The 26,531-nt window shown below is 24.5% G+C and overlaps 1 protein-coding gene across 1 annotated transcript; it reads right to left on the bottom strand.

The window, feature by feature from the left end:
• Positions 1-1,038: 1,038 nt before the first annotated feature.
• On the bottom strand, positions 1,039-24,819 carry LOC112591719 (D-beta-hydroxybutyrate dehydrogenase, mitochondrial-like). Its single transcript, XM_025335629.1, has 4 exons — positions 24,470-24,819; positions 15,346-15,730; positions 2,273-2,425; positions 1,039-1,596 (listed from the first exon to the last, which is right to left on the bottom strand). Exons 1-4 carry the CDS (start codon positions 24,536-24,538, stop codon positions 1,196-1,198), a joined length of 1,008 nt encoding a protein of 335 aa, XP_025191414.1. The 5' UTR covers positions 24,539-24,819; the 3' UTR covers positions 1,039-1,195.
• Positions 24,820-26,531: the final 1,712 nt, after the last annotated feature.

Here is a 26,531-nt window from a genome sequence, read left to right as displayed (position 1 = left end):
AATATACTCATAAATATTTAAATGTATTTAGTATTTTACAATTCACTGAACATAGTACATATAATAAAATTGTTTTATAGCTTCTGATCATTCAGTTTTTAATAAATTTTATACAGTAAATTTTAATGATTTTAAATGAAGATGTATTCAGAGATCAGAATAATAAATTTATATACCTTAAAAGTTAAAACTATTAATTCATTGATAATTCATATTTCAGGAACTACTTTAATAATTTTTATAAAAATATTTTTTTCTATATACCCTTTAAATTAGACTTTTCTAATACACTGGTTCAGGTTTATATATTTAATTATATTATTTAAATGTATTACCAACGCAATTGAATTTCGAATTACTGTAATAATCTTAAATTTAAATATTCCATGTCTTATGTTATTTTATATAATGAATTAATACAAGGTTACCTATTGACTAATATAAAATATAATTACTAGACTTGTTTTAATATACATTAAAACATACTTTCCTTACATATTAGTTCCAATTGAAAGATACTAATAGTTTTTTAACTCAAAATTTTGCACACAATTAATTAAATTATTCAAATAAATGTTATAAATAATTGTTATAACTCAAATAGTAACACACATTTTGAATATATTTAGTCAATATTTTTGTAACTATTCCTCAAGATAGTATTATTGTTTTAATAATATGAACAATAGGAAAAAATAATATCTCATTTTTGAACCAAAATGAATATAACTATTGCGGATTATAAACTTATATGGTGTAATAAGATTATTATGTACAATAAAAAGTATGTTATTTTATTTACTGATTGGTTTTAAAAAATATACATAGATACATAGCTGATAAAAATTAAATATTTTTATATAATTATTTTTAATTGTTAAACAATCTCATAGTCATTGCATAACAGCGATCATTTCTACAATATTATGTAGGTACAAATTTACAGTACATTAAATCAGTATGAACATTTATTTTACAATAACAATACAACATATAAATATTTAAAAAGATATTATATAAAACTATACTGACCATTTAATAATGTTCTTTGGATGACATTTAAATATTAAGCATTTTATGTTATGATAATAAAATAAAACAATTATATAACTTTGATTAGTTTCAATTCCATTAAAACCATAATTGGTCTGTTAGAATTTGTACATTATTTTGAAATTGGGTCAAGAGTTTTTAACTAAATATTTTCATATCCAACGTAGCGTTCGGATTTCAAAATTCTTTTTGAAAAGTTATTGTAATTAAACACCGATGGTTTTTCAAAAGCGTACACAGGTTTAGGATTGGGGTCGAGTAGAGCATCCAATAGTGTATGTATGGCATACTCAGGTAAAATTGTTTTCATAAACGTTTCATTGAGCGTTTGTTCATTAGCTTTTCCAGATGACCGCACTGGTTCGAACATGTGCTCCGGCTGAATGTTATTTGTGTTTATAACGATTATATGTACACCAGAATCCTTCAAATCTTCTCTTAGCGAGGTACTAGCACCAACCACGGCATGGCGCGCAGAATCGAACGCAGTCATTCCTTGTCGACGAGGATGTCCGTTGGATGTACCAAAGTTAATAAAGCGACCTGCAAATATAAAACATTTTAAAAAATTTCAATATTATAAACATTTATAGAGTATTTTTATTGGATTAATTAAGCTAATCTACATTTTATTGCAAATAATAGTCAATAGCCATGTACAGTCAAGTAATCAAATTAAAATTACGCAAGATGTGTTTAGAATTTATGGAAAATTAATAATATCTTTTTATTCGTATGGAGTTGAGTGATAAAATAATTTATTTATGTATGAAAAGTTAATTGAAAATCAATAAAATAAATAACAGTATGAAAAATTTACAAGAAGTGTCTCTTGATAATTCGTTTAGCGAAATAAAATAAAACAATAATCAAATATTTAGATAAGTTCCAGGAAGATATGAAATTAGAAGATACATTAAAGGCCCACTTAGTATTTAAAAAATAAGAAGAAACAGAAGAATAAGAATAAAAATAAAGCTATGTTTTTATTATAATTTTTTTTTTTTTTTTGACAGTTAATTCATTAGTATATATAATTAAAATAATGCGCATTTATATAATTATCATAAAAAAAAACCAGTTATAATTTGTCAGATAAAATTGTAATTTAAGAAAATTGGAACCGATTATTGAAATATTACGTATATAACATTTAGATTTAAAAAATACTATTTATATCAGTTATATAATCATTTTTATTAAGATTGTATTTGTTTACCTTTTTGGCTCACTAGTAGTGGGAAAAATGTTCTGGCCGTCTTGAGTGTTCCAAAAACATTAGTCTTGAATAACGTCTCCCATTGAACGCTCTCCTGCATTTCGATTCTTCCCTTCAGGCATACATCTGCGGTATTTATGACAGCCCATAAACCTAAAAATAAAATAATACGCTGCCAATAAACTGTGATAAAATGTTTTGAACAGTGAAATTATTCGTCTAGTAACTTGTTTAAAATCTTTGATGGATTTTTTTATAGCGATGAGTGTTTTTTCATCAAAATACAGTTTTTGGAGTAGTGAAATATCATAACTCCTCCATAAAAATATATTAAACATTTGTAAAACATCATGTTTTTTTACAGCTAAAGTTGATATTCTAATAAATACTTAAGTAAAAAGTTATATTTATATTGTAAATAAATCTTATTGTTAATGTAATATTATTACAATAAATGTTAACTTAGATTGCAAGAATATTTAAAATTCATTGAATATCTTAATTTTGATAATATTAACACAGTATTATGATTAACTGTGTTATTTTTTTAGAATTAATTATCTATACTATGTAGCTTTGTCACGTTTTTTTTTTCTACTTCAAATAATTATCATTAAGTTTAAAATTATATAAACTAATCAAAAATAGGAGTCAATATTTTTTTAATTAAAAAACCTCATACATGTTGACATTTATTAACTAAAAAAAAACTTATTATACATAGTAAACATAAAATAACTTAGAAATTAAAATAAAACCCATTTATTTATGCAAGTAATAAATTAAAAATGACCATCAAAAAATATCGATTATAAAAACCTTTAGTTGGTATTAGTAAAAGTAGGAGACTTAAGAATTCAAGGATACGTTTAACTTAATTTAGTCTTATAAAACGTTTGGTTATTAATTTAACATTAATATTTTAAATGACTGCAGTCTTTGATATGAACTTGAATTAGTTTTACTAACATTATGTACCTGTATACGATATGTTTACTATATAAACAGTAAAATATGTGTATATTTAAAAGTAATAGCAGCTAAATATTGACCATGATTTGGTAGGTAAAATTGTATTATTGTTTCAATATGAATAGTTATAAGTAAAAGTCGGATTTATATTCTCTTAAAATTCTTAAATATTATGATATTTTTATGTCGTTTAAAACAGGCAATATATTCTCTTAATATTCTTTTAAAATACCAGATATATGATGTTTTATTTCTTAAAAATTCAAAATATTTTTTCAATATTAAAAAAATAAAAATACATATATTTAGTTGAAATTTATTATTTATTAATTATTATACTATTTATTAACTTGTATTATTAATTAATTAATTAATTAGTTAGCTATATTATATAATATCAACACACACCGGTACGGATGATTGAATATTTGTGACAGCTAACGAAATAACCGGTGTGCTATCGCCATCGATAAGATATATCTGATGATTAATTTATATTAGAAGTTAGAACCTATAAATAAATCGTATAGTGAATATTGTATTTATCAAAATTCCGATATACGTGAAATATTCTCAAATATTCTCTAAAAAACAAATGTGTAAAATCATAAAAATCCAACTTCTAGTTATAACTTATAATTTATAAGTGATTGTTAGTTAATAATAAATTAACATTATAACATCAATAGTTAATAATAATAGTCACTATATTATAGTGTATAAAATTACCAACCAATTATTGAAATCGTATAATACAATTTATTTTAATTTTGTTTGTAAATCCATAAAGAAAAAAATTAATAATCGCAGAATATATTTTTATAACATGATAAATAATATATACAAATGTATATTTTTATATTTAATTAGTTTTTAATATTGTATTATTGTAAATAAATACTGCAAATACTACAACGAGTACAACGGTTGCTAATTCATTCTTATATTAATATATCATAAATCATAATATTACGGGTACGTGTGTAATAAGTTTATCTTATACGATTTTTACTATTGTCCTGAATGCATATTGTATAATATATGATATAGTACTATATATATTTATAATCCTTGTATAGTAGTTTAATATTATTTTTACCTAAGGGTCGAGTAGAATGTTAATAGCAGTTACAATCACGTACAAGCAATTGGGTGATAGTCGCCGTTAAAAAAATAAGATAGCCAGCAAGGTTGTCGCTTAGAATGATAATAATTATTAATGTATAACTTGTTCACAAGGACTGTAGCGAGGTACGCCCGTTTGCTTAAATCTATCTCGGGCGTATACATTCCTCCGCGTGACTGACATTATACACTGCTTATAGTATTATATTGCAGGATTATATACATAATATATATAAATGTATATATATATATATATATATATATATATATATATATATAGAGAGAGAGAGAGAGAGAGAGAGATAGATACATAATATATTATGTACTGTTATATTATAGGCATTGCTGAAGAATAGGGTATGGCATCATTATACTGCTGCATATAAATAGGCTGAACAGGCATCTGGCCAACAGAAAATAATAATATGTGTTTGTGTGAGAGAGGAAGAAAAAGTGATTTTTATAATGTATTTACATAGGCAATAATGCTATAAGACTTATACCAGCTGTCTTCAATTATTCAACTCTTAAGATGGTTTCTAGTTCATGTACATTGTACATACGATACACATAACATAGATTATAGGTACATGCAACACGCACAATGTACTTCACACATATTATATTGCATAATAATATATAAAGATTTGTTTGCAGGACTATATTAATACTTCTCGTCATGACGATACTTTACAATGACTTGCCATGATAAAGGTTTAGAATTAAGTTACAACTTCCTGTGTAAGGTTCGTTCAACGGTGGCAGTGTGACACGAATCACGCGGTCGCCAGCCAGTACCCACTAAGTCGTTTTTCTCTATTATCTCCAACTAATTATGGTTTGACCGTAAAATTGTAAAAATCACTGTTGTAGTACTTATTCTCTATAGAGCGTTTGACAACAAAACAATAATTACTTCTCATTCAGACGTTGTAAGAATGTGAAAACCTGAAATATTCGCGAAAAGACGTGTACCATTCAATACTGTCGTTCTACAATATATATTATATATATATATATATATAAACTATAAAGTATACGAAATAATACAACGTAGATGAAAAAATGACTCTAGGCTATCATTGTTCAAAATCCTATTCTCATTTCTTGTATTACATGTTATGTACTAAGTAGTATATGTATGTATAAGCTCTAGCCATAAAAATATTTTGATAGTCATCAGACAAGTTTTTAATATCGCTATTTTATATAATTTTCGTTATCCAATCCAATATTATTTATGATACGATAATATAATATAATATATTTATTGATATATTAAATTATTATCAAACAACAACCGATCAAACATTAAAGTTCCATAAATTTATATTTTATAACAATACTAGGTATACTGTTCATAGAATAGTATCTCGCAATATTCAAAAAATTATGTATATATATATTATATGTGTACTGTGTGCATGTGCATGCGCGCATGTATATGTCAAATTACTTAGTAATTACTACCTATATATTCTATATATAGATTTTAAATACTTACCTTACTAAATTAAAATAATTTGAAACGAATTAAATTCTAGTTTTCTAAATTGCTTGATATTTAATATAAACAAGGTAAACTTTGTGTCAGTAACGCAAATTTTTTTTTATTCTATAATAGTAGTTTATATCATTTATGCGATTTCTAATAAGCATAGTTTTATTTATGAAAAAAATGTTTTGAAATTACGTAATTTAATCATCAATATATTATGTTATATTATAAGTAAATGGTAATAAGTTATTACTAATAACTGATAAGTCTTAGTGTTTTAAAATGTTGTAAACAAATTTATTGTACAGTCTTTATTTGTAAGATATAGATTCTTTTGTTCACTGCTATATTTTAATGGTGACATTAAATGACTAAATTTTAAAAAGATACTATTCAAAATATAATTATATGATTAGTTAACACTTTTCAGTTATAAAAATATAGGTATCTAATTGGTTTTTGTGATTAACCATTGTGTATTTGTGTGTATTTCACAGTAAGTAAATTTTGTCGGTCGAAAAGTAATTTATTATCTATCTTATATTTAACGTGACTTTTTTTAAGGAGTGTCGAAGAAGCAATATATAAATCATGATGCGGGTGTGTCTTGTCCTATTGTACATGAGTAATAATTGTTATTGTTTGTGTAATCGCATTTCAACGTTAAAAGATCGACAAATTTTGAAGAAAAAAATAGTTGTTTAAAGTATATAATCAGTACATATCTAGGTAGTATAGGTACTAATCCATTAAAAGTACACGTGGTTTTTAAAACATAATAGTCAACTAAAAATATGGCAAATAGCAAATATTCAAATTTAAAATAGTTTATCTAATCAATTTTCTCTATTATTATATATATATTAATTTATTTTTCGCAATTTCATACACGTTAAATGTAACGTATTTCAAGTATAATAATAATAATAATAATAATATATTTAAGTTTATTCAAATAAATTTAAATATTCCATAAAAACACATTAACTCTATGCTTTATGGAAACAAACGAGTAAACATATGCATAGTATTCTTATAAATATATAGAAATAACTAATAAGAGTATAGTCTTATGGTCTTGTAAAAAATTAATTGATTTTTGGATTTAAAAAAAAAAAAAATGATAAAAATCAATAGATTCGATCAATTAGAGAAACCGCTATAAACGCTAAAAACAACACGGTATAATTACAAACTCAGAGTATATATAGGAAGTGATCGCAAAAGTCCAGATGATTATTATGTACTTATAACCTATACCGATTGATTTGATACACTTTGCTTGGTCAGTCAACCGAATTCGTTTAATCAGCCAATACCTATAATATTCATTACTTATTAGTTCCCAAACTACCGCGACAACGTGCCTATATACTTAAACACCATAGACAAACAGAATGTTTATGCACATGATTCAGAGATTGTGATCGAGAAAAAAAATGTACGTTAACAACACCGTATTATTTTGTCTATTGTTGTATAATTGTTAAATTCATCGGCCGTAAACAATTTATCGTATTTTTTTTTCGGATAGCATAATATAATTACCACATGGTAGTGTGGTATACGCTCATGTTGTTATTGTTGTTGTTTTTATTATTATTATTATTATTATTATTATATACCTACTGATAGGGCTTATAATTAATATATATAGGTACGTGTGCTTGAGTGCATACTGCATTTATAATAATCATCTCCAGTGTAATCACACGATCGATCTCTAGTAACTCACACACACAATCATTAATCTCAAATACAAGCGCGCGATGTGCAAGTTTGATCGAACCGCAATATACACAACAAAAATTGTTGTATTACCTTCCAAAGAGAATGCACAAGGAATATAAGTACTAATTAGTAATTATCGTAACAAATAGAGCACAGTATAACATTTTTTTTTTCCATTCTATTCTATAATTATAATTTCAATAATATACGTACAGTCGTGGACGTATTAGATATTAATATTTTATTGTATTAATAGTGTATACAAATATAATATATATATGTATACCTACGATCATTGTAATACTTCTTCTAACAGGGCCGGCCACTGATGTGAATGACCGAGTAGCCTAACAGTACACAACATACCAACACATGGTGCGGCGGTTGTCAAAGAGAAAGTATATATAGCGTTTCGATCGTGTAATTTTTTTTTTCCTTGTCACTTAACTATTTAGATATTTTCTGTCATAATCTACACGTGTGATATATGTTTATAATATATATATATATATATATTATATGTGTGTATTTATTATTTAGAAAAAAATTGTAAGAGTTAATATGTCAAACTGTGACAAATGACTATAATACGTGTAATACTGCTCAAAATAACCCGAAGAATAATATGCGAAACGAAAAAGATGAAAAATATAAACACGACAATTTTAACGTTTATGGCAATATTTGAGTAGAAAAGGTGTCTCTTTTATTATTTTGCTTTTCCACATTTACGGAAACTCACATACATATACAAACATTAAAATATTATTATGGTTGATTGTTTATCAGTAGAAAAAAAAATTTTCCCAACAATTTTCTATGCTAACCCTTAGGTTAGGTGTGTCCTATATAAATATAACACATATTTTTTGCCCGTTAGCCAAACGCACTAGATTCCTAGTTGTATAAACCAGTTGCTTGTTCTAAGAGTAAAAAAAAACTCGTTTATATTATAGTAACAAAGTTTACTCAATAGTGTAATTAAATTTTATTATTCAAGAACGTCAATATGGGTCAATACGCGCAGATAGTTAAAGATTCCTACCTAAATGAAAATACTTCCTTTAGATGATTAGTTACCGATTATATATTGAACACAATAATAAATACCTATAAACCACATACTTTTAAATTATATAACATAGGTACTATTAAATAAAGATAAAAATGAGTAAATTTTGTACTACCGTAGATATTTTTCAAAAGTAATTTAGAAAAATCAAATTCACATCTATTATGTAAGATATAGTAAATATTAGATGTATGTATATATAGGTTAGGTTTTAACAAAAAACCAAATATTTTAATTACATTATATTGAATAAGTAAGTTTTTAGTACAAATACATAGCAATGGTACCACTACCTATAAACTATAAAGTCAATGTAAAAAAAAAAAAAATATTAAAAAAGAAATTAAAATTAAAATGATTAATGTATAGGTAACATTCTATCGTGTTAAAAATATTTTTAGACTTAGAAAGCATCTTTTTTATTTTAAAATGTTTAAACATTAATTTATACCTTATGGTATGTGTACCGAATCATTTTTAATATTTTACACTTGCACATAATAATGTTAAGCTTAAAATGTGTTAACACCGCTGATTCCAAATAATCAGAACGAATCGTGTATCATATTATAATATTTAACTTTGTGTGTACACATCAAAACAATAATTTATTGTATAATACTAGTTTTGAATCATTTGTACCTTTTTAATTAGACGATTATTGTACTATATTAGAGCGGTATTCAATAAAAATTTACCAATAACTAAATTTTAATTTGTTATCTATTTAATTCCATCATCATATGTCTATACCCATAGGTAGTAGAGCATAACTTTAAATACTGTCTGTTTTTAAATATACTCTGTATACAAATTTAAAAAAAAAAATTAATAATAATAAAATAGTAAACTAAACAACAAATTAGTTATATATGAAACTTACAAATTTAATTTATTTATTTTTTGTGTGTTTATTTATTTATTACTGTACACTGAATAATAAAATAATATGATTATCAATGTCGCTCTATGACTCGTGTAATAAATTATAAACCTATCTAATTAGTAAAACTGTAAAAGTAAATTTGATTGTTTACAATTACATCATATTATATTTAAATAGTTTTTGAAAAATAATTAGAACGGAAATTATATTCAATTATTGAGATAATTTTTATCTCGTGAATAGTTTTTATCCTTGTAAATCAGTATAAGTAATTAATATACTAATCATAACTACACTTTGAGTTTAATACTTGAGATTTCACTTATAAAGTACTTAACATAATATTTGATACCATAAATTAACATATTATATAAAATTTAATGATAACATTGTGTTTGATAAATAATAATATAGAACTCGATATTTTTATAACATCAAAGTTATGTATCTACCTACTTAACTTTTTTACATGTCATAATATCTGAAATGTAATAAGTGATAAATTTTATAATTAATTCATATAGTAGATAGGTTATACTATTTATATTGTTAAAAATATAAACCATATATTTTTATGAATAATATATACATTTATATTTGATATACAAATTGTATCTGAACTACCCATCTCCGTTAAATTCAGTTTACCAATATTAAACCCAATTTATTTAAAGTTTTTTATAACATACATCATGTTATTTTAATATATGCTACGTATATTAACTACATTTGGGTTAATTAAAAAGTTATGATGTAGTCTTGACAACAAAGAAAAAATTTTAATTTTATTATATTATACTGTATTATAATGTATTATAATATTAATAAATCAAACTTATAATAAAATTAAATTTATAACTTTATGTATGTTACTGTGTTAACTATTGCCATATGAATAAATAATTAAAAATTAATTCTATTTAAAAATTTAAAATATTTTATTTTACACCTACTTATATATTAATATATACAAACAAATAATAATAAAAATATGATTGTGAAGATTATAACGTATTGTATGCATTTTTTTTTTTTTTTTTTGTTCATTTATATCTATTGCATTATTTTATACAAAAATATACGATTATGATTTCTAACCGATGAATTAAGTTGGATATTTGTATGGTTATTATTATTACTGATATTTCTTAAAAAACGTACGTCTCACAATTGATTACGTCGCTTATATGGAGAATGTGCGCGTAAATATATTTTTCAGCTCTATAATATTAAAACCGAGAAAGTCTCGGTTGATTCTTAGCAAAATGATTTTAACTATCGTTGATCTCCATAGAAGATTACATTTTATTATTAAACTACTCAAATTTTTCTTGTTCTTCGACTTTCGTAAAAAATATTTATGTCTACATTTATATTATCACGTTTTACTATTAAATTACTGTTTTCAATGAATATTTAAAGAAAAATTAAAACAATAACACTCAAATGTTTATGGTTGTTATTAAGTAGCTACAAATTTGTATTATTTTACATTTTTACTCGTGACAAATCATTCAAAGTACCTATATAAGTATATGTGAAAATATGCTCTTCTATGTATACCTAATAATATAATATAATATGTATTTTTAATACGAACAAAAAAATCTACGATTTTAATACAAAAATGTCTCTTTTAAAATGACTGTTCCCATCACATAGTTTAAAATACACAATAATGTTAAAATTGTGCATAGCATTCAGTACTTACGATTAAAGTTTACTATCTTTAACATTTATATTTATATTATATGTTAATATTACGGTCAATTGAAATTGTAATTATTTAAGTGCGTATTTTGTGTGATATAATGATAGTATAGTATGTATAGATGTGAACTGTTTCGCGAATTATCGCAACTAAATTAAAACTTAAATAGGTAGTGTTTAAAATCAAATTATATTTATATTCTATGTGTTTGATTTCATCAACAAAAAATGAAAACAATTACCTATTTACAAGGACAAGGCGTATCAAAGAAGGCGAGAACGTCGTGTTTAAAATTTAAGATGCGTTCGACATTATTTCTATCAACGACAAAAATTATTAAGATATTCGCTACTCTCACTTTACGGGTACGATTAATGTAGGTATTTCGATTTGTTTTAGCGAATATAGGTTATGATTGGTAGTTACTATAATAATCTGCCACGTACTTACCCATCTAGGAAATCTATGATTTTAGTTGAATTATTTTTTTTTCTTTATCAAATTGTTAATTAGGTACAATCGATAGGTAAAACATCATTAGATTATAATTTATGAAATTTTAGATGCGTAAAAATCAAATTATATGCACTTAATATTACTTAAAATATATTTTTTCTGAAAAATTATTAATTGAATACATATAATGTATTGTTATAATTTAACATTCTATCATAAATGTATACATATATAATGGAAAACTAAAATCCTAAAACAAAATTAATCTTAGGAAATTTTTAAATATAAATTAAAATTTACTGTACTTTAATTCATAAAATTGGTTGAGATATTATTATTTAATAAATTGTTAAATAAATACGAATAGTTAATGAAAAAATTCTTTAGACATAGATAATTAATACTACTTTTACTTTAATTTTAAATAGGACGATACAGTTGTTGATATTTGTTAATATTTAAACAACAAGTTATCTTTAACAAATACAAAATATAAAAATCCAAAACTTCACTTTATAAATTAAGAATATAATTAAGTTTATTGGTAATTGGTAGTTTAGTAGGTAATAATTAGTAAAAATTATAAGAATCAGTATTATAATGGTTATAAAACGACTAATATATAATATAATAACTGTTTTGGAATATATAATTAAATATATATATATATATATATATATATATATATATTTTTTTGTGAACATCTTTGAGTCTAGATGAGTTAATAATAATATATCATTTAAATCTAAGCAGTTTTTACTTTTTAGTACCTAATAAAAATAATTTCTTTTCCTTTTAATTCCTATTATTAACTATAATATTATCAACATCTAACAAAATATTGATCTTTAAATTTTAAATCATACATTTTAAATACAACAGAATAATTTTTACAAGAACAGGGTGTTGATTCCTTGTAAATTTTTTTCTTCGATCCTATACAATGCTCTCTAGCTGAAATCTCATTTCATACCTCTCCGTTAAAAAAAAAAAAAAAAAACGGGAATATATACGCAAATTAAATATTATTTTTGAAATAATTTTTGTTTTTTTAAAAATGGTTACCAAAATGTAGACAGTCTTCACTTAGAATTAATTTTCACCGCAGAAACCCATTGTTTATCATTGAATTCAAATTTAAAAAAATCTATTACAGTGATCTACTCAAAAACGAGTTCTACTCGTAACCTAGCATAGTAAAGTTGTATCCACTTGCTTATCTTTTTATAACTGTAGATCATATTTTTTCAAATTTTAGATTTCAAAAAAATTGTATAGTATTTAAAAAAAATATTGTATTACTATCGGAGGGTTATTGTTATCATTAGATTTATTGCATTAAGAACTAAGAATAAAGATACCAAGAATAATATCTTTGCTATTTTTGATACTAAATTAAAAAAATTGTTAATCGTATGTTAATTTAATAATTTAAATAACATTTATTTAACAAAAAATTTAATAATATTTTATTGACTTATTGTTTATTTAAATAGGTATACTATAAAATTTCAAGAATTTGTAATTTTTATTTTTAATAACATTACCTAAATTTCTTTCCTGGCAGATTCAATAAGTTTAATATTTTAAAGTATATATATGATACAATCTTAAATGTAAATCTATTTGATAAAGAAACAAATTTACAAATTGTATATGAATTATAATATGTGGGTGCTTATTATATAAAATGAAGGCTATATTATTATATTATTATAGGCTTTTAAAATATGATACTGTGTCAATGTTCTTACAATAGACCTTGAACTGAGTAAAATAATATTCTTTAACTTATCTACTCATTTCAACTTTACTACATAACAGTATTGCTATGAATTAAATACGTAACTGTGGGAAGGTGTCATGTTAAAAATTAAAAACTAGTTCAAATAAACATAGAGTTGTCATATTATTATGCTTAAGCATATAATTTGCAAGGTATTTTTGTTTCATGGTCGTTTATCAATTATTATTCAAAAGCAAAATATGAAAATCTCTATTGAAAAATTTGACGAATTATTTCAGAAAAATATTTTTATTAGTATAATATTATGTGTTATATAATATTATATACCTGCATTAAGTCATGTCAGGTTGTACACTATACTTTGTGCACTTACATATTCATAAAAACCACGTTATTACCATAAATTCGTAAATATAATATTTTTAACATTCTGAAAGGCTAGCAACGTTTTTATGATTCGTAGAAAAATCCAATTACAAACTTCAACAAATAATAATCATATAGTTACTCTGACTTTTTCGAAGCACATAATATGTATATAAACTTTATTTATCGTTAAAATAAAATGTTATTTATTTTTATTATTTCCTAAGAACAAAAATTACCTATTTGTAAATAAACAATGATTTAGAATTTTTTTGTTTGAATCAACTTATGCGCATTTACAAATTTACGGCATATGAAAAAAGTGAATAAAATTTACAAGTGAGTAAATTTTTAAGTGTCTAAAAATTAAAAGATGTGGAAGTGCATAATATATGCATACAGTAATCTTTACAATTTTATCGCCGTAATATATTATGGTCAGGCGTGAAACGACAAAGGTAACATTCATATTACATTTCCGGATAGATATCTATTTTAAACAGAATTTATTACGTTCAACTAGCCCATATTTCTTCAGAATTACGTTAATTCTACGCACATACAATTAATTACTTTATTATATAAAATATTAATGATATAATCAGCGTTTTTATATGTAATAGTAATATAATGATAAATGTAGTGTAGGCATGTAGTGATGGTCACTAACCTATCCATCCTATCCATCTTATAGCCAATGATTAATTAACTAACTTCTTGTCAACATAATATTATTATTTTGTAACACTATTAACTTTTACCGTGATTTTTTTAATCACATTAATCATTAACAATATAATTACTTTGAATAAAATTTTACATAAATAACAATACTAAAATTAATTATTGTTTATGCAAATTTAAAAAATGTATTATTTCAATGAGAAAATAGTTAATACACTAATATTTTTTTTATAAGACTTGATACTTTATAATATTTTTGAACACAAAACTGACAAAACTAAAAATCATTATTTACATAAATTACCTTTAATATACAAAATTAAATATGAAACAAATACAAACATGGGAATTTTAATTACCACAAAATAATGTCTGTAAAAAAATGTCTCATTTGAATTTTATAAAACATTAATAGGTACTAATGTTAATTGTAATAGTATTTGCATACGTTGCGTGGAATGTAGTTATTTAAGTTTAATGGAAAAATTTAGATTCATTATTTTATTAATGTTAATTTAATCGCTTTTTTCAAACTAATGACTTATGAGTTTATGGGCATTATAGCTTCCTTTCTATATTACTTTTTAAAAGTTACTTACTCGATTTATTTAACATAAATATAGGTACTAGTGAGTACATCAAGTTTTGTAATATTACCTATATAGGCAATAACCTACTAACACAAGTGCACAACTTCCAGTCTTTCTCAATTATTAAGTATCTGCTGTTCTCTGAGTTCAATATGTTTACCATTCGTTAACGCTCAAGTTAAAAATTTAGAATCACTAACATATCAAATATATACATAACAGATGATTTACTGACCGTCTTCCCCGGCGGGCAGATGCCTTTTGACAGTAATCACGGCCTCGTGCAATGAATCCTCGCGAGTCACGTCCAATGGCACAAACACGATACCTCCTGGTGCTCGTTCCACGTCCGTGGAGGCAGATTCACGCTGCTTGACGCGCGAACGAAGCAAAGCGCAGGCTCCAGATGATGGGCCTGACGGCAGTATGCAATCAGACGACTCGACCGCATCTGACCGGACGTCCGGCTTGTAGCCGGCAAACACCCGGAAACCAGCAGCCGCCAGCCGGTCGCAAAGTTGTAGTCCAGCAGACGTCTCGCACGACGTAACTAGCACTGATCGAAGCGCCGGAACTGCGTCCACGGTTTTCCTGCTCATTTTTCGCAACAAGTATAGCACCTATAACAACGACCAAATCAATAAAATAATATTAATATATTTATATAAATTATAAAATATAGTACGAGGGTGCTGATTTGAAAACTGGTGAAGCACACTCATCCCTTCACTAAGATAGTGCCAATAATTAAAATATTACGATATAATCTTGTATACTTTTATATAGTATTTCTATGATGTCTTTAGCAATTAAATAAAAATAAATACCGGTAAAAATATCATTCACATATTATTATTATTATTATTATTATTATTAAGAATTAATTATAACTAAACATTCTATAACTACACTAACATACAAGGCACAACACCTACGCGCTCTACACTAATCTCAATGTACATTACTTTATAGTCAATTTTATAGTCTACTTTTTTAAAAAAAAATCTCCTTGTTGGGTTAGCTGAGCTGTAATAGGTAGACTACCTATCACCTTTAGATATATTAAAGTTTGGTAAGATTGAATAACAATATCAGAAAAAAATAGTAAAGTATTAAATATGTAATAACAATTAATCAATAATATAAGCTAGTATTCAATATTATTTCAATAGAAAAAAATAGTTAACATAAAATTGATTATTATTAATGTACATTGTACATATCAGACAATTATCACCCTCTGTAGTTTACGATATATATACGTTGTAGGTATATACAATTAAATAGGATGATATTATAACGTGTATGACGAGAGCCGGAAATATTCTTCCTCTATATACCTACATATTATACGTTATAAACTGCATAAATCCCATTCAAATACATGTGGTCGTGTGCATCGATATTGTTTTAGTTTAGATCATAAAGGTGGACATGAAAATTTCATATTCAACGTATAGGTATTATTGATGCGTATATAGATACCGTAATCGGTAAACCACATTCGAAAACAACTTCGAGTATGTACTTTCTCTCTGTGGAAACGTCTGAAACTCTGAACTGATATACTGGATTTTATGCAAGCAAATAAAAATGAGTTTTATCAAATTTTTATTTGAAAAAATTATATTATTAATGTACAATATTTATAATTATAAAACAAATATTGTTCATATTAATTAACGATCACCGGACCACATTTCACTGCCTATTCGCATAAAATATAATTATTTAAATGTTGCTACCTGCAGTGTAGTGAAATCCAAAAATAATTAAAATTGACAATTTTTAGAAGTGATAACTGTTACTTAGTAATGAATTATTATTAAACAATATTTAAAGTAAACAATTATATTTATGTAATAAGAATATATTAAATTCTAATAGACACATCATATCGTTTTTATTTATGTTTATAATAATATTATATAATGTATATAGGAACCAAATAAAAAACATATAACAACATATATTCTTAAATTTTGCTGCTAGGATAGTACATATTGACCACATACCAAATAATTATAATCCAGTACTTAAAATTCTAAGACCATCAACTGATGATAATCTGTACCGTGTATCTGTAAACCAAGTGTTCCTAAGAAAACTCACTAGCAGTTCTATTGACTGTCCTGTATTACTAAGTCAACTTAATTTCCATATATCTAGCTTCCAGTCTCGAACAACTTATCCTTTTTAACACCAACAATTATTCTCATAATACATTGATGTTCAAAATGACGCGTGCTATTAATGAGGATCGGTCAATTACTTTCTGTTAAAATTTTCGTTAACAGAGTTTATATTTTTCTTGTACATATTCATATTTTAAAATATATAATAATATGCATATATCATATTTTATATCATACTTATATTTTTTTCTGTATTTTGGGCCAAGACTCATTTTGTTATAAAAATAAATTTATAAATATGTATGTATGTAGGTATAATATGTATATAAATAACATTTTTAAAAATCAGCATAAATTCCATGTTATTGGTAGTATATTATCAGTAAGTTAATAGTCACTACGTCTACGAGTCAATTTAAAATATAAAGTTTTTTTATTTTTTGATTTTAATCAATCAACGTTCAATGAGTCATAGTAATGGATGGAGAGATATTGTGTTTAATTAATATATATACATTATCATGCATAGGAGCTAAAAAAGGTAAGTTATTACTTATTATAATATTTTCATTTGTCTTATGTGCGTACCGCACTAACGACTATGATCGTTTTATGTTATAATACGAATATTATGTTATCTGCAACAACTACTTTAAACTATTCAGCCAGGGATTTCTGAAGTCTATTTTTTCATTACGAAATTTATTTCGATATTATATAGGTACCAAATAATCACTCAAGGACTGTATATAAATATATTTATAAAGTTTTCATTTTGAGTTCTAATATCTATACTTAATATTTTCCATGTTCTATCACAAAATATTATTCAAGTCGATTTTTTTTCTAAAAACTAAATTTTTTATAGCATTAAATTCAATAAATAGTTTCATTGTTAGCTTATAAAATATAATATCAAAATATTTCAATATAATTACGAAAACTGCTTGTTTCAATGATCATTATTTAAATACATTATCGTTTAATTATATTTTCAGCAATATTAACAATATAATATTTCATAATATGTCATAAATAAATATATTATAATTAATTACCCATTATGGATCACTTACAATTTATTATAAAATACGTAGATTGAATATTTGTGTGCATTACCACACCATGTTAACAATATATGTTATATGAGTACTTATATAACATAAAATAGTATAATTTTTCTTGTAACCATATCAAAATATAAACATTGGTAAATTAACATTAAGCGCAATGTTAAACTCCATTCTTTATTGTAAAATATATAATTAATTTCATATTAATTGAATATAAAAAAATAGTATCACTAAGAGATATTTTATTTTAAAAGTAAATTAGATATTATTATATGTGAATTGTTAACCGTGCGTCTGTGTCTACAATTATTGATAATAGCCAATTTCTTTATTGTATAATTATTTGCAGATTGTAAATAATATTATATTATATTTTTAATAACTAAAAACAATGTGTTTAAAGTAAACGTAGGAAAGCGTAAAAAATAAACAAAAATAAAACATAATATTAATTATAAATTTCCAGCTAGACACGATTTTAAACGCGTATAATGGTAGATAATGGTAGTTAGTCTGTATAGTGAGTAAATATATTTGAGCCAAATTAAATTATGAAAAAAAAAATGATTTTATCTAACTATGATGATTATGTTGCATAGTTAACTTAGTCGTGAATATCACGTTTTGCTCATCAAATGTCTTTCTATAGAAATAAACTTAATAAGCCAATTATTATTGTTTCCTAACCTAGAATATTCTTTTAAAGAAAAAAAGACAAGCCCCCTGTTCTTAAAAAGAAAACAAAACGTTCCGTTATACTTTATGCTTTTGTTTTATAAGTACCTATGCGGCTATGCGTTATATTGTAATATACAACTGTTTTGGCAATTGGTATACATTATTAAATTAATAATAACCCATGTAGCAGTCATACTTTGTAATAGCAACACGTTCAATTGTGATAGATATTCACCTGATGATTTAGTATATTTTTATCAATAATTAATATTTATAATTTTAATTTTAGTATACATTAGTGCAATAAATTATATTATAGTATTGAAGAATAAGTAAATATTACTATAAAAATTACTGTAAAATTTAAAAAAAAATAATTCACAAAACAAAGAAACCTTCCAATGAAATAATAAAAAACTAAAGTTTAAAAAAGTAAAATTTATTTTATTTTATTTTAATTTTATATTATTCAAATTACTTTTTAAATGTTTCTAAAGTAAATGAAATTGGTGGTAATATATTTTATAGAGGATAGATTATAAAATTAAAATAAACTTGCCCGTCAAATCGTAAAATATTGTACGAACAAAAACAATTTATAATTCTACATAAAATTACAAGATGTTGCAAGCGCCAATTGCCTAACGTTATTCAATAATTTATTAAACAACAAATAATTGAATAATTAGTTACAATTTTTCTGATAAATATTTAATTTGTATTTGTTAAGCACTATTAAAAGTTTAATTTTAATAAAGGTTATTTATGCTATACTGTATATATAAAATTTAAATTAAATATGGTTATATTAAATTTATTGAATAATTTTAAGTAATATTCAGAATAATTGAGTAACTATAGTTATTATATATTATATACAATATTACACTAATCATATTTATTTTTTTTATCATTGTATAAATGAAATCTTAATTTTAACAAGTATAGTATTAAGAATTTGTTTGACATTTCTACGAATACGAGTTACAAAATGATAAACTATTTATGAAAATCATTAATTTGGTAAATAAAAACAACATAATTACATAAATAATTGTCATAACTCATAACTAAAATTATAATTTAAATATTCAAATAATTAAAATTCCAATGAAAGTAGGTAATTCAGTAATTATTAATTACATATAATATTGAAGTAATATTATTACTATATTTATATATATATAGCCATATATATGTATACATTTATCATAAAAAATCTTGTTTTTATTAAAACAATAATTAAGTATTATTTTTAAAATTTCATTTGGAAATGTTGATATATTACGTTGCGTTTAATTAACTTAAAATATTTATAATATATTATTATTCAAATAATTCTTATACAGCTATTTTACTATGCAAATAAACAAAAATACAATTTTTTATTTACCTCTACATCAAAACTTTTAATATTTAAATCAATTCCATATTACATAATAAATGCAGCTATCGCCTATCATCTATTAATAATAGTTTCAATGACGTGAATTATATTCATATATATGACAATAGTATTATAATAAAATTTGTAACTTGTAACATTTACTAACAATCAACATTCTGTGTTGTCTTTTAGTGATTGGAAAGTCAACTGTAGTGAAATCAAATATCAAAATACTAAATATATAAACTAACTTGTATATGGAATTCGCATCATCATAATATATTCATTAGAGATTAGGAACGTGTTTTTATTTATACTATAAATAAAAATAATATTTTTCCAAGGTTTTTAAATTAATTATCATAGAAGATGTACATACTATATCATCATAATTATGTCCGATTAGATATAATATATGTATCTATTTAGTCACACACAGGTAAAAAAAAAAATAAACTATTAAGTTGTCGTTTTAAAATATTTTCTATTTTTCGTGATTAAAATGTGCTATTTAGAAAGTGTTACATTATTTAATAACAATTTGTTATTATTAAAATAAAATATTAAAATGACGTCGGTTATACAGCCAAAACTTGAATAATCGACTGAAAAAAATTTCTGATACCATACACTTTATAATGTACATTATGTATAGGTACAGTACATTAATGTATATACTATATATATACATTATTATAGACCTGAAATATTGGGTTTTAGTCAAAATCGTTCAAACGAATAAAGAAAAAGATTTCAAATAGTTCAACCGTTACTTCGTAAAACAAACTTATAGTAATAACAAACTTCCAATTCCATATTATTATCTTTACATCGATCCGGATTCATGTAATTATGTATTCAAATACGATTCGCAATATTAACACGATAACGACATTGGTTGTCGGTTGAGTATTCCAAAAAGGCTCTTAGACCTCAGTGTTGATAATTGGTGAGCGAATCTTATAGAAAGCGTTTGAAACGTTCTCGTACACACGTTTATAGGTATATTATATAATACATTATACGAGTATCTACCAATATTACTCTTTCAGAGCCGAAGAGGCAAACCACGCTTCGACGCTTTATGAAAAGATTACAATATTTAAGTTATACCCTAGTCGTTTATAATAAGTACAAGAATATTATTAAAATAAATCGTAAGCATATATAACCCGTTTTGTTATTAGCTGGTAGCGTGTTTTCGTATAAACATATATATATATATATATATATTATCGATATTCCAACTCCAAGTTTCCCTGAGTGGTTAGTCACGATTTGAATGAAATGAGCAAAATACACACATGATAATATGTATATAAACGTATTATATATATGCAATTCTATGTGTGTATATATGTATATATATATATATATATATATATATATATACCTAAAATACGTAGTATTTAAACCTGCAGTTACTGTAATTATAGTATACACGTATAAAAGTGGTCCTTAACAACATATATATCTATACGTACTGTTACTTACACGCTTATATATTACGTACAACTGTACAAGTGCAAATAATTATTAACGTATTGAATCCGATTATTTCATGATTATTATCGAACATAATATCATATACTTTTATACCGATTTATACATATTACGTACATTCCATAGTAATAAACAATATTTGCCCATTTTAACGACTGGCGTTATTTTTTCTACGTGTATAGTATCATAAGTATAGGTATTCGTTAGCTTTTCTTTAAGAACAGTGAATTGACAAAATATATGAGTATTATAATATACCCTTTTTAGTTTCTTACATAGATTTAAATATATCATTATAATATATATTATATCACCCAATATAATTATTTTCTGTTATTATGTTATAATGTAGTATAGTTCAGTTGAAAATGTTATTAAAAAATTATTTTTGTTCTCAAATAAATTTATCACACATAATAATAAAATAGATGTATATATATATTTATTTATTTGTCAAACGCAATTAATGGATGAGATTATGAGACACAAAATAGTCTAAATGGTATGGAATGATTAAATAATTAAATATTAATTATAATTTAACGCATTTGGTTACATATTTTTAAGGCCTATTAAAATTAAGTAATTAAATCCAATCATTTTATGTTGCAATAATAATATTACAAATTTATGAAATATTTAATCCATGAAATCCACAATATTATAACTTTATAAAATTAAAATTATATAGTTGTAATAAATAATAACTCAAATAATTTTTTAACCCAATTACTAAGATTATATCGAGTGCATCATATTATTTATATTAAATATAATATGCTACAATGTCATATTAAATTTTACATGACATGTAAGTCTTGGAACATATGCGTTTTACTTAAAGCCGTAGTGATGTATTAGGTATAATAGTAATAATAGTATACATTATTATTAATATAAAAAACACATCAATTTAAAAATAATTTTTATACATTTCTACCTTTTCAGTTTAAAAAAGGAGATTTAAATCTTCATATAAATTTTATTATATTTGTGATTCTACAAATAACAAATTAATAGATACGTGTAAAAAGATTGTAGTCTTTTTTTTACAAAACTACAAATCAAAATTTATGACGCTTTATTTAAAAGTATATTCACTACTTTTTGAAGTATTGCCATATACAGTGAATAACAATATAAAATTACATAATTGGAAATATATACACTTCACGGTTATAAATTGAATTTGTCAATACATCGACGTGTGTAGTGTATACATTTTAGTACTGAACACGTAGTTATGTTTGTACACAAATTATATTCAAAAAATTGTTGTAACTATGTAATGTAGAAATGTTACTATAGTAACTATTAGTTATTACTACACTAACAAAATTCTTAAAATCTTCGTATATCTTTATCATTAAATACTAAATAGTTTTATTTGTAACATTTTAATTAGGTAAACAAAATCGTGTAATCAATTTTTCTTTATAATTTTCTTGATGTTATTATTCCTAAGTATTAGAAATACATAGTCGTTAATATTTGATTAAATAATTAGTCATTTTTATTTATTTATTTAGTCATTTCCTGAAAAATCATTGATAATTTTTTTTCAAATTTAAATTAATCCTTGACACTTTGCAGCAAAAACTATTGCAATTCACAATAGATATTTAATTGATAATTATATGACTGAAAAATCTCACTTAAAATTATTTCTCATGGTTTACTTTGAACGTCGTAAAATATTTTATTTCTATCGACCACAATGTTAATCAGTAAATTCCATGCATCATTAATGTATATATTATTATAATTCACTACGTTTATTCGTATAAAAACTGAATTAAAAATAAATAACTGGTAAACACATATTGAATATTACAATAATTACAACGATACAAACTTTTTCCACGATTCCGTATCTTTAGTTAACGGTGGTCAACGAGTGTCTTTTAGACTATAAGAAGAGCAGTGACGTAGCTAGAGATGCTAAAATAGCTGCAGCCCTAGTTGAAATTTTAGAAAAATTCAAAAATATTTTTAGTATTCTATAAACGCGTACTTATATTAAAATTATTATTTGTATGATGGTTGCTGCGAAGTTTTAAAACGTTTTATACCCACGGTATCGGCTTATTAAACATATTAGCAAATCTCTGTAAGCAGGGAAGCGCTTCCCCCTCCCCACCAAAAAAAGAAAAAATAATAATAATAATTTGGTGATTGTTATATGTATATGATGAATCCTAGTATCCAGTGAAGCTTATATACTTTTATAATTATATCGTGAATGTAATTTTACATTATTAACTCATAAAATTCGATTAATTTTAATGAATGGGTGCCGGCTGGTAAATTTCTAGGTCTGGCCCTCTTAAAAAAGTGATTTACGCCGATATTCTTCAATATAAATAACAAATTATCAACTACGTCTTAAAGTGAAATCCTGGCTATGCCACAGGATCAAAGCAATACAGGACTGACTACGAGTGGCTATGAAATGAGCACACGTTTATGAAATTTTCAAATCCACTTTTTTATATTATATTACATTATACGTATGTAGTATTTGCACGAGTGTGTGAGTATGATATGTTATAGATATATTTATATAGCCATGTAGGTACCCACCAGAGAACACGCTATGCAACACAGGGCCAATAGTTGCACGCCCAAAACCAACGCTGTCTCCTCGTCCATTATTATTTATAACGTTTTGATGTGATAAAAATAATTATAACATTAATAATTATGTACGTCCACGTACGATGGATTTACACACTAATGATTAAAAATCCTTACATATTAAATATAGGTCTAGTGAAGTTAAGTTAGAAAAAAAAAATACAAAGATGATCCGTTTTCCACCACACTGGTGACACACTATATAATAGTATAAGCGTATACTATTCACTAACGCACGACCGCGCGGTACGAGGTACGATACGCGCACTGCGCCCGGTCCGGAGACGCGTTTTTACGCGTTTTGTCTGCCGCCGCCGCTGCCGCAAACGCGCGTGCTATAGAATGTTGTTGCAGTCGTGCGCGGGAGATGAAGATTTCCGATTGTCATCGGCCGTATCCGATTTCGTACGTGTCCGATTGGCCAGTCACATAGAAAGCAGCGGCGGCGGACGAGCTCGAGTATGCCTTTTAGGCGTAGGTAGTTTTTTTTGTTTTATTTTATTCTTTCCGTCCACGTCCGTTGGCTTTAAAAAATTTTAATTAAAAACTAAACGTTTCAAAAAAAAAAACGAAGGCATAGCTTACAATCGTAACGATATAAATTGAAAGAAAAAAAACACTCTAGGTTCCGTAGTAGTTATAAATAATTGTATAAGCGATATAAACACACATTTAAAATTGGAATCTAATAAAAAACCAAAGGTGTGAATGGATAAAATGTTATGCAAAACGCCTTGGATAGCCGCTGAAGACTTTTGACCCACTTTTATTTTGTTCACGTCGAGTGTCATTTTCTATTATTATAATATTATATCTCAACTACACTTCACTGTAGCTTAGTGTAATAAACCGACACAAAGTAGAATAAAAACATAATTATTGAATACGTTATTAACTTATTTTAATGTTATTTTAAATTAAAAAATTAATTAATTAAAAATATATTTTCTTACTTCTGAAATATAATATGAGTAGAGTATTATTTTAATATAATTTAAGCTTCCAGCTGACTCATTCAATTTTGATTATATTTTTTACTGATTAATTGAATTTTTATTGCAGGTTATATAATTACTAATTACTTAAACTATTACAATTCATTATTATATTGGAAATAGAGTTGTAGGTACTTAATATTATAAATTTTATGACTACATTTTTAATTTTACTTAGCGTTTTATTTTTATTTTTACACCAAGTCACGATGAAGTATTTTTGTAAAGATATTAAATATTTGTATTAGCTCAAAAGTCAATAACTAAGCAAAAACTAATGATATCACTTTTTAGCTGTTATTTAGATGATGTATTAGTTCATCGTGTTTTCTGCTGTGTCCACACGAATTTACTCTTTTATATGTAACAGAACCTACACGAATAACCGATTTCAGCAAACATATTAAAATAAACACTATCGAATGTATAATAACATTGTTTATGATTTATGATGTACAACATTATGTTATCACTTTATCAGACATATTATATGACAATGAAACGCCACACGTATACATAATTCCCGTGCATTTCATCTGATTTTGGTGAACTCTCTAAAATTTTGTCAACTTTCGACTAATCTTGCACTGTTTTCGCCTCTGTCAATTGGTTAAAACAAATACCTACAGAATGGAAACCCTGCTGCGTTAAGTTTCATTAAGAAAAAATAGTTTTCAACAATATATTTTTACATAATATAATATATGATATATCTATATTTTATTCAGTATCTTCTATTGTTAAAAAAGTTACATTAGTCCCTTATCTATTAATATTGAAAACGTAATTATAAGTGTATACAAACAAATTTGTCTATTTATAAATTGTTAAATTTCGCAATAAATTGTAAGTTAATGTTGTTGAAAATTGTAATGAGCATATTATCCTGGTTCGGATATTTTATGCGTGATGTACTATATTTTTACTTAAACTTGCGAATAGCGTCACAAGCTGCTATGGAATTGGATCTTATTTATTTATTATATGTGCGTCCAAGCCCGGATTAAGGGGGG

This window comes from Melanaphis sacchari, unplaced genomic scaffold, assembly GCF_002803265.2.
Source record: "Melanaphis sacchari strain LSU unplaced genomic scaffold, SCAv2.0 Contig0_pilon_pilon, whole genome shotgun sequence".
NCBI lineage: Eukaryota > Metazoa > Arthropoda > Insecta > Hemiptera > Aphididae > Melanaphis > Melanaphis sacchari.
Note: the sequence above shows the minus strand (reverse complement) of the source record. Positions and strands in the feature narration are given on the sequence as shown.

Coding starts and splice junctions, on each gene's coding strand:
- LOC112591719 (XM_025335629.1), bottom strand. CDS start 24,538: ATGGACGAGGAGACAGCGTTGGTTTTGGGCGTGCAACTATTGGCCCTG. Junction 15,731..24,469: donor GTTGCATAGCGTGTTCTCTG/GTGGGTACCTAC, acceptor TCGTTGTTATAG/GTGCTATACTTGTTGCGAAA. Junction 1,597..2,272: donor ACTACTAGTGAGCCAAAAAG/GTAAACAAATAC, acceptor TTATATTTGCAG/GTCGCTTTATTAACTTTGGT.